This window comes from Dipteris shenzhenensis, chromosome 28 (genome assembly GCF_047967505.1).
Source record: "Dipteris shenzhenensis isolate YYH24624 ecotype China chromosome 28, Dip_SZ_1.0, whole genome shotgun sequence".
Lineage (NCBI taxonomy): Eukaryota > Viridiplantae > Streptophyta > Polypodiopsida > Gleicheniales > Dipteridaceae > Dipteris > Dipteris shenzhenensis.
In genome coordinates, this window is record NC_141623.1 from 36,403,974 (window position 1) to 36,419,293 (window position 15,320).

At 42.9% G+C, this 15,320-nt stretch overlaps 1 protein-coding gene and 1 long non-coding RNA gene across 2 annotated transcripts; both read right to left on the reverse strand.

Moving 5' to 3' along the window:
• Positions 1-1,565: 1,565 nt before the first annotated feature.
• Positions 1,566-12,841, reverse strand: LOC147883511 (uncharacterized). Its single transcript, XR_015543786.1, has 3 exons — positions 12,814-12,841; positions 1,826-1,861; positions 1,566-1,721 (listed from the first exon to the last, which is right to left on the reverse strand). It is a non-coding gene; the product is annotated as an uncharacterized LOC147883511 (long non-coding RNA).
• LOC147883512 (serine carboxypeptidase-like 50) lies at positions 3,365-12,881 on the reverse strand. The gene is made up of 2 exons (XM_087399641.1): positions 11,857-12,881; positions 3,365-4,458 (listed from the first exon to the last, which is right to left on the reverse strand). The coding sequence occupies exons 1-2, from the start codon at positions 12,475-12,477 to the stop codon at positions 3,787-3,789; spliced, it is 1,293 nt and encodes a 430-aa protein (XP_087255767.1). The 5' UTR covers positions 12,478-12,881; the 3' UTR covers positions 3,365-3,786.
• Between the last annotated feature and the right edge of the window lie 2,439 nt (positions 12,882-15,320).

Here is a 15,320-nt window from a genome sequence, read left to right on the forward strand (position 1 = left end):
ACTTTTGCTAAGTTGCACTAGAGAGTTGCCCCCACCTACAAAGTTTTCCTTTGACGGCACTATGGCTTTGGCAATAGAAGGGAAATTATGAGGTGGTGGTTGCAAATTTTGGGAATGATTAGGTCCATTGTAGGAGTTAACCTCATCATTTTCCTCTTTGCACAACAATTGTTTGCTTGCTACAAGTACAAATGTGGAAGAAAATAAGCTAGTACACTATTTACAATAATTTTATTTAACAATCATATATCTTTATGTTGCAATGTGATTGAAAATAGCATATTGTTTGAATGAAAAACACGATATCATGTAGAAATTAAATCCATTAAGATGAAGAATTTGAAAGAGAATGGAAGCACTCATAAATTTCATGTGAATTATATTTGCAATGCTTCAAAAGATAACATATATGCCAATAGTCAAATAATACAATGAAAGAAAGAGCATCTACATTTTTGGGCCAATGTACTCACAAATGCCCAAATAGCCATGTGAAAATAATAGAGTATCAATCAATAATAATCACATCCTTCTTGCTTCTTTTGGAGGGCACTAGTTTTAGTTCTTTGCTTTTATGTTTTTCACGCATCTTCCTATGTTCCACATGGGATGTTATAGTAGATTTAAAGCTAACATACTCCAGGTTTTCACAAACAAGCTTCTTCACTGGCACAAAAAAAACACAAATTAAAGAGTATTCATTAAGAAGAAAAAAGCAATTCTAGTTATGAGATCACCTTGAGCGTATGCCTCTTATGCCACTTTGAGGAAAGAATGCTTCAAGAAACGGCGTGGACTTTTCTTGATTGGAGAGTTTTTCACCAAATTCTCTTTTGGGGGTCTATTTGGGCTACCAAGGATAAAAGGTGTTGACCTTGGACTAGGCGGGGATGTTATTTTTTAAGCATGAGAGCAAACAGAGGCAGCAGGAGTGCCTAGAGAAATATAGATTATTTAGTCAAACTTGACAAAAAGTAAGAGAGATTAAAGGCATGAAATAGAAAAAATAATGTAAATAAACTTAATCTATGTTCCTGTTCACCACCAAAACGAACAAATAATAAATGAACAACGTACTTATATTCACGATTCACATACTATGAAAATGAATACTAAAATAAAAACGTATGAAAATAACATTTCAGATTACTGTTTATGTTTACGTATCCACAATAGTAAAGCAAAGTGTTCACATTTATCTAAGAGATGACATAATAACATATTTGACTGTGCGCAGTTCAATATTCTTGTTAAAGAATACAAAAGAACACAATGTTCGAGTCATTAATCGTGTCCAGAATATAAAAGCACTAGTAAAAACAATGGTCCTTATGATTTTCAGCACGCTGAATTGAATACACTAATCTCTGGGACAATGAAATAGAAAGGACTCTACCTCGTCACATCAGTGACCGAATAGTAAATCATCGAGCACAGAAATATTAACCCGGTAATAGGCACACATGTGAGACTAAAGCGGGATTTTATGAAGAAAAGCAGAAAGAAATGTAGGAAGGAATGTACTTCTTCAGTACCCACCGAACAGTCCAGCACACCCATATTAACTCGTTAACAGACAGACTTGTGAGTTGCATCGCAACGTGTACCATGGATCCTGTTAATTGGCTTGCCAATCATTTGTAAAGGTTCGATGACCCCTGCTTTCGCTGACGAAGGTGTAGTAGCTGATTCCAATGCATCCAGGCAAACTTTCACAAGTCCTGCACCCAAACAAAACCATAGCTAGCAGTCGAAATCTAGAAGTAAAGAAGTACGTTTAAATACGAAGGCAAGACATGAAGAGACAAGCATATCTACTTCAAACCTTTCACAAAGGCTCCACTATCAGTATCCATGTAATCTATGGAGTCCATATCACCAATTGTGGGTACGAGAAAGGAAAAGGAGTAGTGCATGTTTGCGAGATCGACGTACCAAATATATAGAGAAGTTATAAATTCTATGAGAGCATGTAATGCGCGACACAGAAGATAAGAAAAACGTTTGCACCAAGATCAAAGCATGCAAGGGACTAATCACTTGCAAATGGACAAACGGCCACCGAATTCCTCCAACTACTTCCCTGAGCCCTCTGTCATAATTCCTCATTAAACACAAGAATATAAGATCTTCCATTCCATGCATACATAGCCACCATGCGATGCACTAATCCAGTGAAGGGTACACTATGTGGGGACCACTAAGGCAGCAAAACTCTCCACCACCATGATTGTGAAATTGGACTAAATGGAGCATGCGACCTGCACACAAATCAAATCACATATTAAGCTTGTTGCACATGAAAACAACAAAATATAAACACACGATTCAAATGAGGCATAAGCACTCACAATAGCTCCACTGCAGTGATTGTGGAAATCCCGATTCACATTGCAAGTTCACCATCCACCGCCACACAAACTGCCTTAAACTTGGAGCTTTGAATGCATGCAAAATGACGAGGCTTGTTCGACGTTGGCAGAGGTGTTAATGAGGGGGGTGTCAGAAATGGGGATAAATAGGAAGAAGCGCGGATAAGGATGGCAGACTGACGAGACGCTGGTAGAGTGATTGGAGAGGAAGATGTGCAAACAAAGATGAAGAAGAAAGGCGTATGAAGAAGGGCTGCTTTGACAGATTTTGCAAGTTGTAGAGGGGGGGGCATCGTAAACGAAGATCACGATAAAATGAAGCAAATCTGCATGGCAAAAAGATGCTGCCACATAGAGTAACCACTCCACATGCACCGCCAAATTGACCAATCGTGTGCATCCATTTAAATAAATTATTTATTTTAACTCGAAAATCCAAATTTTGGCTGTGTCAAACTGTAGTCATTGCTTAGGCTACCCCAAGGCAGGCCAAAAAAGCAAACAAAAGGAAATGGTGGGGAGGAAGACTCTAGGAGATAAAGGGGGGGAGAGAGAGAGAGAGAGAGAGAGAGAGAGAGAGAGAGAGGGGTGGGGGGGGTTGGGGCGGAGGGAGAAAAGGTCGTAAGAAGACTTGAGAAGATAAAGAAGGGGACATGAGAGAGAGAGAGAGAGAGAGAGAGAGTGTGTGTGTGTGTGTGTGTGAACCACTTTAAAGTCTGCAATCGAGTCCAATGAAAAAGAGTCAACATATTCCCCAATAAGAAAAATGCACTTCCAAAATTCTAAAAATGCCTAATTTTTGCTTTGCCAAATTTGAAGCATTGCTAGGCTACTTAGATTACAGGCCAAAAATTGACGTTATGTCAAGCCAAAATGCAAGGTGTGTATTCAGCCATGTGACTAAACAAGAGAAAGAAGATTTTTTTAAAAGTCTGGCGACAAGGCAAGGCCGTCATGGAGTCATGTTTTTTTAAAGTAAAACGAGAAGGCAGGGCTCATGAGATGTCCATCCTCACGATCAAAACTTAACACCCAACCTCACGATCAAATTCGCTCTTGATGGTAACACCCAACAACAAAGTCACTCTTGATCCTAACACCCAACAACAAGAGTCACGTACCCTTTTTAAAAAAAACAACAAGAGTCAATTATCCTCAAAGTCTAACACACCCAACAACAAAGTCTCTCTTCGAATGACAGTCGAAGGAAATTGTATTGATTCTTGTTAATTCACCTCTCCGTGCAAGAATTCGGCAGTTTAACGGGAAAAGATGTCTTTGCGAGAAACACGCGAACAGAAGGGAATCAAACAATCGTCTTCATCGCCTCCAACAATCGCAATGCAAGAGCCTACGCATTGATTGATCGTCGGAACCTCCTGCACCGGATCATCATGAGCACTGTCTTACATAGTCAAGCAATGGCGATCCTGCCATTGATCCAGGCCTCGATCATGCGCTGAGAATGGAAATTCTGGTCAGCGGGCACCAGATGCCCGGCGTTGGACACCACTACGTGCGTGAGGACGGAGTAAGAGCGGACGTATCCGGCGAGCGTGCCGTTCTCCGTCCAAATCCGTCGGTTGGAGCCGAAGAAATCCGGCATTCCGTCCCATTGAATCAGCTCCATCCATTTTTCCGTCGATGCCACTCCGTCCTGGAGGTCGAACTGTCCTTGGTAGAGCAATACGGGGATCTCATTCATCAGCAGCTTCTCCACCAAATGCTTGGTGCTCTTCATCGTATCGTTGGCCAAACGCTCCCCTACAAGATCGCTGCAGTCTTCCCACTGCCGTTCTTCCGCCTTCAATGCCTCCTGCACTTCGTTTTCGTTCAGAAATTCCGTCACATAATCCTCCCCTTCCTTCGTCGTGTAATATGGCACCTCCCTTCTCACGTCCAGCAACGTTGCAAGTCCTGTCGCATTGCTCACATAGCCCAACACTTCCGTCCTCGCAGCATGCGCTGAGGCCCAATCTCCCTCCTCAATCAAATCCACAACTCTCCCTGCAAGCTTCTGCGTCTCGGCTGCTTGACTCGCATCGATCAGCCCCATTGCGTACGCTGTAGGCGCGTGCACCAGCACCTGGGGGCTGAGGATAATCCTCATCCTGCTCACTTTGTCTTTTGTGGGAGCAGCGCTTGCATGGGTCCCTCCTTCCGTCAACGGGCCTGGAGCCTAACGGAGTTTTCCAAACGGAAGGGCATTTATCTGAGGTGAATTACGGGGAAGGTTAACCTTCCCCAACGAGGTAAGCATTTATCCCCTGCTGCACTCCATCTCCCCTGCTGCTGCTCCATCGCCCCTGCTGCTACGCTCCATCCCGCTCCATCCCTGCTGCGCTCCATCCTTGCTGCGCTCCATCACGTGGAAGACCAACTCCCTTATCCAAAGCTCCCTTATCCAACGCCCCTCCATCGCTGGCCATATTGGTGGAATACTCTGTTAACACTGGCCTTATCCATTGCTCCCACTCCCTACTCCTTCGCAACTCCAGCCTGAGGCCTCCCGTTTGAGGTGTGCTCCAAGGTTCGCTCCCACCCTCACCTGCAAAGTTTGCTGGCTGTACCCGCTCCAACGTTCGCCCTTCCTTTGCTCCAAGGATCCACAAAGCAATAGCCTCTAAGGCTCGCTGCCCCGACGTCAAGCCTCAGGCCCTCCAAGCAAGACACCTCATACTCAGTAAGCAACATTCTACTAACCCGTTTGTTTAGTCTAAGGCAAACTAATAGTCATGAATGTAATCACGCACTCTGTGAATATAATCTCACTATCTCTGGTTTTTTTTTTGTAACGCCGAAATTTTTAAAATCCCCAATCTCTTTTTCCTTTTGTTGGCCAATCTCTCCATGTTGAATGTAATAGCATGATGTGTGAATATAATTTTTGCATTAAGAACATTTTTTTTTGGTAATGTAAACCTTCATAACCAATCACACACCCATGTGAATTTGGTGTGGAGGTGTGTAGGAGCTTATCTTAGCCACCAAGAACGTCACAAACCATGGCCGGTAAAAATTTCAAGCGCGGAGTGGAGGATGAAGGGCACTATTGGTTTGTTTGCTTGGTCAAAAAATGCCCGCTTCAACGCAAGAAGTTCACAACTCTAAGGACATTTAACAACCACAGGCGAATTATACACAACATGTCTCCTATTCCACACTTGAAGCGCGGTCCGAAGATAAAGCGAGTATGCAAAGATAAGAAAAGTGAGGATGCATCATGTGCTTCTCGCCACCTACAACGATCGATAAAGCGCTCGTTCTCGGTCGAAGAGAGGTATGCCAATTGTAGGGCTCAGGCAAAATACAGGGCAAAGCTTAGTGCCAAAAAATTATGGAAAACCTTGCCTTGCAAAGAAGGGATAGATGAAGCACAGTGGATTGAGGAGCATGTTCAAGGTTTCATGGCTACCTGGGACGCTCCAGCTCGTAAGGAGAAGCGTTTGTCCCGAACTTCCGAGAAGGTTCTCGGAAAGAAGCAAGCCCGTCAAGCCTCCATGGCTACATCCCTCGTCCCTGAGTCAAAGTGTGATAATCCTTTTGTTGATGATTCCTCGGAGGAGGACTAAGGACCTATTTGCATCTTGTGCTTTGTATTCAAAATGCAACTATTGTAATCTCTATTTGGAAATGACATTGTAAGCCTTATTTATTGTGAGTCATAATACAAGGAGGACTAAGGACCTATTTGCATCTTGTGCTTTGTATTCAAAATGCAACTATTGTAATCTCTATTTGGAAATGACATTGTAAGCCTTATTTATCCATGTTAATCTTTTCATTCATATTAGTCTCCACTCTTTATTATGTTTCCTCCAAGTTTAATATTGCTATGTAATCTCAATGAGTTTAAAGCTAAGAGAGAGAGAGAGAGAGAGAGAGAGTTTCTACCTACATGATCATATGACTTTGTGCATTATGAAGGATCCACCCATTTTTAAAGCAAATTAGAAGGCTAGAGACACAATTACAACATTTGTATACAGTCATCTCAAAATATGCAAAAAATAATCCATAATTGATGACATGTTCCTAGGTAGACATTCAATTCAATGTTTCAAGATTAACAATAACATCAATGATTAGGTTGTCTTGATGTAGCTTGCTTGTCTAGTTTTTTTTGCATCGTTACAGGAGCCTTCTTCTTGGGCCTTTGGAAAGGCTTTGCACTCTCATGTGGTGTTCTTCGCCTAGCAAGACTTCGTTCCACAAATGGCTTCTTTCGAACAATGCTGTTATCATAACCATCTTCCACAACCTGAAACTGAAGTACACAATCTGTCGCCTCGCTAGCATCTTTTACATCACAAAATTTATGCTTCATTCGCCTCATTAGGGACGCTAGATGTTGAAGTAGTCTCATGTCATCACCTGCATGAGGAAAATTTCAAAATTAGAGGCTCACCGTTTTCTTAAAAAACAAATAGAGACTCTCCAAATTTTTACGGCAACACTGACATACAAATGAACTTCGATTGCCTACTCACCTATACTCTCCATTTCCCAAGCGGATCGTTCCGTTTTGCAAGAAGCATAGGAAGTGCTCTGGAATATTTTGCCTAATATGAGATTCAATCCAGTGACTGTTCTCACTTCCATACAATACAAAACATGCTACTTGAATCTTTCCTAAAAGCAGCCATAGGAGCAAATGTCCCAAATTTTGGGGTGGCCTAATACGAAAGTCACATTCAAACCAAAAAGCCCATCTGGTATGAGGATCACTTGGCATGTATGTCAATGGGAAACCATACATCCATGGCACTTTTTCATCTGCCTTGTCAAATATTATTTTTCGCACGTGCCTGGGAATGCTTAGAGCCATGCCATCAATGAAATCTTGCAAATTCGTCTCTAACTCTGCCAAAATAGGGTTGCCTTAGCCACACGTTGTATACAAGAGGTAAGCCTATTCCATGAGATAGACACACAATGATTTATTACAAGCTTCTCTTGGACATTATACCTGGACTTTCGGGATCCCCTGGCATGGCAATGCGCAATCTTCTTTGTGGTGCCAGCATAGGAATCTTGACATGACCATGTCCCATATGTCCTATGCCATTTTGAGCAAAGCAGAGGAATCTGTCGGGTATGTGTGGTCTCACTTGCTGCTCTATCCATGGTCCCTCACCATTTGTTTCCAAACAAAAACAAATTACTTGTATTTTGCCTAGAACTATCCACATAAGCAAAGGTCCCATATTTTGGATGGGATAAAATTGAAACTTCTTTTCCAAGATGTAAACCCACCTCGTATACAAAGATGTGGGCATGTAGTATAATGGAAGACCACACTCCCAATTTGATTGGGCTTGCACAAGCCCATATATTTTTGTTTTGATGCTAGAGGGTAACTTTCCCATGTAGTGCTTGAAGATAGAAATTTCAATAGGGTCGATTGCTATGTGTTCCTCAGCTTCCCCTTCTGAAGTCGATTCCATATCTGCTACAAGTACATAAAAGCAACCAAGTAAACACATTTGCATGTATTTTTCTACACATTGCCACACCTTGGCTCTGACCCTACCAAAGAATACCTAGTGCATGAACCGGAAAATTATGCAATCACCTCTAAGTCCATCGGGACTTAATGCCATATCAATGTCATGTGACTCCTTTGATGACATGGTAGGAAAATATTTTGTCTTTTCCTTGAAGGTGGAAATCCAAGCACAGGCTTTTGCTATATCTAATCTTGGTGCCCCCTTGAAGACCATGTCTGCTACAAGTATGCACAAATTCATTAAAAGAATGTTCTTTGGTCTCACCCTTCCCTATGAATGAAAACTCCTTTGAGCAATGACACACATGCATGCAGTGGAAGAAAAAATCACCTGCGATCTCGACTGCTTCATCCAAGTCTGACATAATTGACTTCAATAACATTTCTCGATTGTGTGGGTCCTGGTACGAAGTATCTGCATGAAATTCTAGCCAATCACATGTGTGGGCATGAAGTGTAGGTGTTGGACCAAGCGTACATCTCATTGCAAAATAAAATGACATAATTTCATGAGTTTATTATGTGTACCTTTACCTGAACGTTCATGTGGATGTAGTGTCGAGTCATGTACATGCACTCTTGTTGTTGGAGCATGTGATGAAGAGGAAGCACCAATCTTGTCCTGGTACAAGTTGTGGCACTTGCGAACGATCGTGTGCACCTCTAAGCCCTGAAGAAGCATAACTTTGATTTGATGCTTGCACACATTCCCTTTCTTGGACCAGTTACAATTGCAGCAGGCCCATTCAGAGATGGCATTGTACACGGTGTAATAATGTTCGCGTTTGCTTTCACTCAGAACTGATGCAGTGCGTCCATCCCTTGAAAATGTAACAGATGCATCGCTAATATTGAGGGCTCTTGTGACAGAATGCTCTATTAGCCGTTCGATGTTAAAGTTATGCTTAAAGCCCTTCTCTTTAAGAACATCCATATACCAGTAGTAGGGTAAGCAGGCTGATGTAAGCTTATGTACCAGCCAATCTAGACGTCGCCCATATATTTTTTTCTTCTCACATAAAAAGCGAGACTTCAGAGTTGCGTGGTATGACTCGATTGCCCCGTTCGTGTCTTGATTTGCATGTGGGAGAGTACGTGCTGCTCGAACCCACATAGCTGTAGCACAACTAAGCAAGAGAGAGGTTACGCACGATTTGTAGACCCAATAGACAAGTCAGCATATAGAGAAGTAACACCACCTTGAGTATGGATATGTCCGAACTTACGTAAGCGATGGGCCCATCGATCTTGAAAATACTCTAGGAACTTCGATTCCTCGACAAAGTCTTCTATGAATTGGTCAATCTCCATCTCAACCTCAACCATCAATTGCTTGTCAGACCATGATTTATCACGTCCCATATGCATGATTAATCCCAACCTCTTAAAAATCTCGGCACGTTTGGGCCAATCGTTGACCTTTTTAATGACATGCTTTAACCAGCACCGTCGAACATGCCAAAGGCATAAATATATAGGTACATTGAAGACACGTCTACATGCATTCAAAAAAAGAGTAAGTAAGCTATTAGGAGGTCTTAAATTAGCAGAGACTGAGAACACACAAATGACAATATGCATTATCCAATAAGTATGTGTACCTCAAAGCTTGGATTTCTGCAGCTGCATCATCTACCATAAAGGCATTGATATCCCACGACTTGTTGAAGTCAAGGACACGATTGCGTAACACTCTCAACCAATATTCGGCCACATCCGTAGTGGAACTCGAGGTGATCACCCAAGCAACCGGAACTCCATTACGATGTGGATCAAAAACCAACATAGTGTACAATTGAAACTACAAGGTAGCCAAAGTGTAGCTATCATTATATTACTAGAACATGAAAGAAATATAGGATGAGAATGAGAATGAAAAATGCAGTTATAATAAGGTGTAGAGAAATATAAACTCTTACCTTATACACATTTGTTCCAAATGTTGAGTCTAATGCAACCAAGTTATCATTTCCAAACTCACTCATCTTCTGTAGTTGCCAAGGCGTTTGGATACCAAGGATGAAGTCATGGTGATTGTCTTGTTCTTGATATACGAAGACATGGTCTCTATTCTCAATCATCCACATTCGTATGCTTTGGGCATCATTGGAGTGTAGTTCATACGTACTCGAAGCTAAACGCTTTGCAATATTAAGTACATCCCTAATGGAAACAAAATCGTCTCTTTGATAAACACAATCCGGGCTTAACTGTTGCCTCTGATGCACCATTGCAATGTGCTTGTCCAAAACTTGTGAGGGAGTGAACCCCTTACACAACATATTGAATATCCATTGTTTCCTGTCTAAGGATAGCCATGGGGCAAAAGCAAGGTTGGGATCACTTATAATATCCATAGAATTTCCATGGCAAATAGTGTCATCCAAGTTAGTGTGATGCATGTGAATGTATGAAATGCATGCTACGTCAACCCAATGATACAACTGCTTTACCACAAAATGGCATTGGCAGCCTACTGCATTCCGCCCATGCATTGCATGAGGCCTAGATCCTTTTCCTAACTTTGGAACTTTGTTGGGATCCACAGGGAGTAGTAGAGCATTTTTGGCATCCAAGGGACCGAAGGAGCACCAATACCTACACCACACCCATATTGCAATGAGGGAGGACCTATTAACAACAAAGGATCGAACTCAACATAAATTTGGCATCCAAGGGACCGAAGGAGCACCAATACCTACACCACACCCATATTGCAATGAGGGAGGACCTATTAACAACAAAGGATCGAACTCAACATAAATTGATAAGAGCTTACGTTTTTTTAAGTAACCAAGAATTGTCTTTTGACTTTTTGAGGCACCCATCCTTTTTATGTTCTGTCTTTTGGATGCGAAAGCTTGTAGGGAACATCGAGTTTTGGCTCTCTCCCTCAATGAAGTCGTCAACACGATCCATGTTGATGTATGCTATGCGACAGACCTTGTATCGAGATCCAAGGTCTTCAACAAGATCCCAATGCAGGTTGCTTGCATTAAATAACCCAATGGGAGGTGTCTGCAATTTGCTGATATGGTATCCAGAATAAGTTTGTTTCAAGCAAATTGCTTTTTTCTCAATGTCTTGAAGCCTGTCATCGAAGAAGTTTAGAAATAGGTAAAAAGGATTTAAAAAAAACACAACCACCATGATTGAATAGAAAGGCACAACGTACGCAGTCACTGGGAGGGAAGCCATGGGGTCGACGGTGGATGGTAATCTTCACAGAGATGCTTTTGTAATTCTTGCAGATGCCCACGTGTTGGCCTCCCGAACCTATAGAACAAGCGAGGGCCAAGAAGACGTAAATAACTATGAGGAAGAAGGAGATCCAAAGGGGGGATTAATGGAGGGAGTAACGTTTGGGGAGTAAGGGGACACATGTAGTATTGGTGGAAGGGGACACATGGAGTATCGGTGGAAGGACAGATGGAATATTGGTGGAAGGGGACACATGGAAGGGGACACGCGTCGACTTTGTGGCTGGAGCAATCGACCCATGAAAGCGCTGCAGGTGAAGGTGGGAGCAAACCTTGGAGCACACCTCGAACGGGAGGCCTCAGGCTGGAGTTGCGAAGGAGTAGGGAGTGGGAGCAATGGATAAGGCCAGTGTTAACAGAGTATTCCACCAATATGGCCAGCGATGGAGGGGCGTTGGATAAGGGAGCTTTGGATAAGGGAGTTGGTCTTCCACGTGATGGAGCGCAGCAAGGATGGAGCGCAGCAGGGATGGAGCGGGATGGAGCGTAGCAGCAGGGGCGATGGAGCAGCAGCAGGGGAGATGGAGTGCAGCAGGGGATAAATGCTTACCTCGTTGGGGAAGGTTAACCTTCCCCGTAATTCACCTCAGATAAATGCCCTTCCGTTTGGAAAACTCCGTTAGGCTCCAGGCCCGTTGACGGAAGGAGGGACCCATGCAAGCGCTGCTCCCACAAAAGACAAAGTGAGCAGGATGAGGATTATCCTCAGCCGCACCTGGGCCACAGGGTGAGTCAACCCGTTGCCGATCGCGAGCCCGTCCAGCCTGATTTCTCCTTTCTTCCCCAGGATGTACTCGCTCAACGCTGGCACATACTTCCCCGCGTAGCTCTCCCCTGTGACGTAAAAGGGCCTCTCGCGGAAGCCCTTGTTCCTATCGAAAAAGGCTTCCAGAGCTTTGTACAAGTCGCTGGCCACATGTTCTTCGTCTGTGGGTATGTCCTCCACGTTCGGCGCGATGCTGAATCCAACGCCCACAGGATTATCCACAAAAAGGACTCCAAACAAGCGATTCCAGGGCGCGGAGTTCTGGTGGAGCTCCTTGTCCTGGCCCACTCTCCAAGGTCCAAGCTCATAGAAGTTGCCCACCATGCCAGAGCAACCAGGGCCGCCTTGAAGCCACAGGATTATGGGCGTCGTGGCAAGGTCATTCTGAGGGGAGATAGCTTCGTAAAATGCGAAGAACATGCGGGAGCCACTGCTATGATTGACGAGGAGGTAACCAGAGTCGGAGGGGAGGGCCTGAGGGGGGAATGCTGCGTAGAGGGAGGCGAGGGAGCTGATGAAGGAGGCAAAGAAGAGCCAAGGGAAGCGTGCTAGGGGACGGCTGAGCTCCATGAATTTGTGCTAGAAAGGTGCTGTACATCAGAGAGATCTACAGGAGAGTTTTTGCACGATGCATCCTGTGTAGATTTCGGAGAGGTTTTGTATGATCTACACAGAGAGATGATCTAGAGAGATTTTGTATGATCTACACGGAGAGATGATCTAGAGAGGTTTTGCATGATCTACACAGAGAGATCACAGAGATCTATCTACACGGGAGAGTTTGATTCTTTTGCATCGTACTTTGTTACCAATTAAGCACAATTTCTGCAACGGGAGTGATCAGAAAGATTTACGCTGGAGAGTTTGATTCTGCAAAAATTTGCACGATGCGTCCTTCGTTATTACCATTCTGCAAGAATTCTGCAAGTTTGATTCTGATCTACACGGGAGTGATCAGAAAGATCTACACTGGAGAGTTTGATTCTGCAAGAAATTGCACGATTCGTCCTTTGTCATTACCAATCTGCAAGCGAGCACACTCGTGACTGCAGCTTGTGAATCACATCACAACGTAGAAACGTGTTTGTCTTCGTGCTCCACAAAAAGCCCCACAAGAAACCACTTGTTTATCCATTTCAACATTTTGAAACTTGTAAAGTTGACAGGGAAAAATGGAAATTCGGTTCTCGAGGAAGAAGAGGGGTGAAAAGTAAGAGAACCAGGCCATGCATATAATATAGTCCCTAAAATCAAGGCACCTAAGTCACCTTTCTAGGGTGTTTACACACTCAAGCCGCCCAAGCTCTTCCACCAACCGATGAGCGCTTGAGGAGAAGGATGGCAGGTGGAGTGTTTACAAACTGCCCAAGCAAAAAAAAATCTTGCCGATATGCCCATCGAAAAGAAATTCTTGGTGGCTAGATTGGGCACCTCCTTATCCACCAATCATATTAATTTATAGTTTCTTACGTAACACTTTGTAGTTGGCGGGTAGCAAGAGACATTGGGCGGTCTGCAAAGACCCTCACCCAAGCTTGTCATAGTGCTTGGGCATGCATGGGCGGTCTTTAAAGGGCTTCACCATTATGGCTAGTTCAAAATAGCTCTCTTTCATCTCTTGGACCAATTCTAGAGGAATACATTTTTCCAAGCATATTATTAGCACTCCCTCGGTAGACGAACGTTGGATATTAATTTTCTAAGGCATTACTTGGACCAATTCTAAATGAAACCTTTTTTTAAGAGTTGGCTTGTTGATCTTTTGGATTTTCCACATGTCTTTTGTTATTCTAGTATTATTTTTACAAAATCCCCTCCCCCCCTTCTCTCTCTCTCTCTCTCTCTCTCTCTCTCTCTCTCTCTCTCTCTCTCTCTCTCCATCTGCCATGAGCATTCATGCTCTCTTGTTTTAAAACTATGTGCTTAAAATATATCACTTGCCAATTTTCGGGTCTATTGGCCACTTCTTCCATGCACAAAAAGCGACTCGATAGCACAAATAGCCAAGATTAATCCATAAGAAGGAGGTTTAGTATAGGAAGAGGGGGTATAAGCATTGCTAAATTTGCTAGAAGTTGGTGTTGGTATAAGTGTTAATATAGGCGTCATAGTTCACTTTTTTTGGGGTATTTTTGTTGTGTATAAAAATATTTAGTTTCATGTGGGTTCTAAATTTGTGCACATTGTCACCATTCCATCGCAAGTTTGTCCTTGGCCTCCTTGTAACTACATCTTGAAGTGGCAGACTATGCTACCGTGACTAACCAAACCTATGTCTTAAAGCAAACGGTTGTATATGTACTCAAGAGAAGCGTGGAAGAGTGGTATAAAGAGGGAATTATCTTATTGGATAAGCATTATGAGAAAGATCTAAAAGATAAGGATGAGATAATCGAGCCCTTCGGACAACGGTTTTAACTTGGAGCCAAACACTTCGAGTTACTAGATGGTCCCAAACATCTTCAACCGCTTTCTCACAAAGGAGATAGACATGGTTGATAGCTAACCAACATGCTAGCCTCCCTCTAATCAGCAACCATGGGCAAATTTATCAAATTTAGCTACCATGATCAACCACAACTAGAAGGGCAAAAACCATATGCATAAACATTCCAATCCCATATTAACAAGCTTTGTGAAATATTGTATTTGCCATTTGCAAAGATGATAACGTCATTCATGACCTCCTTCCTCTTAGAGGGGCACGTTGCTATAGTCTCCATGATGAAAAGATGCTTGAAGGGCAAGAGTCCTAACACGAGCCATCGAAGATACTTGTATTTGTGTGGTTGCCCATCCGTCTTACCTCTTAGCCTTGATTTCTCTTGCATGGTTGATGATCATGTGTTGGATGTAGCAAACATAAGCCTTACCCTATCTTTTCAAGCTCACTTGCAATGGGCCTTGCTTTGTGATTAAGTTTGTTGTATGTCCTATGGATGTCTGCATTGTTGTTATTTCGAAAGTGTGTTTGATGGCTTAACCATTTCCATAGCTTGGGTAGGTGCGCCAGTGAGTATTACATTGAAGTCCATGTGGGTTGATGTTGGTTATTAACTTGTACTTTTGAGAATTTTGCATGTAGGGGCCATGAGGGGTACTTCTGCTTCAAATTTGGAAATTTTAAAGTAGCCTACACTACTATATTGCTAAGGTGTATGCGAACAGGCTTTTGGTTATACGTTCCTGTGTCATAGTTCTTTCAAGTTTCTCTCTACTAAATTGATATGACTAACTTAATTGCATGGCCTACTTAGTCATTTTGAGGCTAGATATCATGGACTCCAATCTTTCTAGAAATCTCCTTGGCCCCTTAGACTTCAAGTATTCACATGTCACAATGGCTATACATGCATACTATAGGCCATACAAGCTATAATACATATATTCACAAGTGGTTTCGAAGACAACAT

Coding starts and splice junctions, on each gene's coding strand:
- LOC147883512 (XM_087399641.1), bottom strand. CDS start 12,477: ATGGAGCTCAGCCGTCCCCTAGCACGCTTCCCTTGGCTCTTCTTTGCC. Junction 4,459..11,856: donor TGACTCACCCTGTGGCCCAG/GTGCGGCTGAGG, acceptor CTCAGCCCCCAG/GTGCTGGTGCACGCGCCTAC.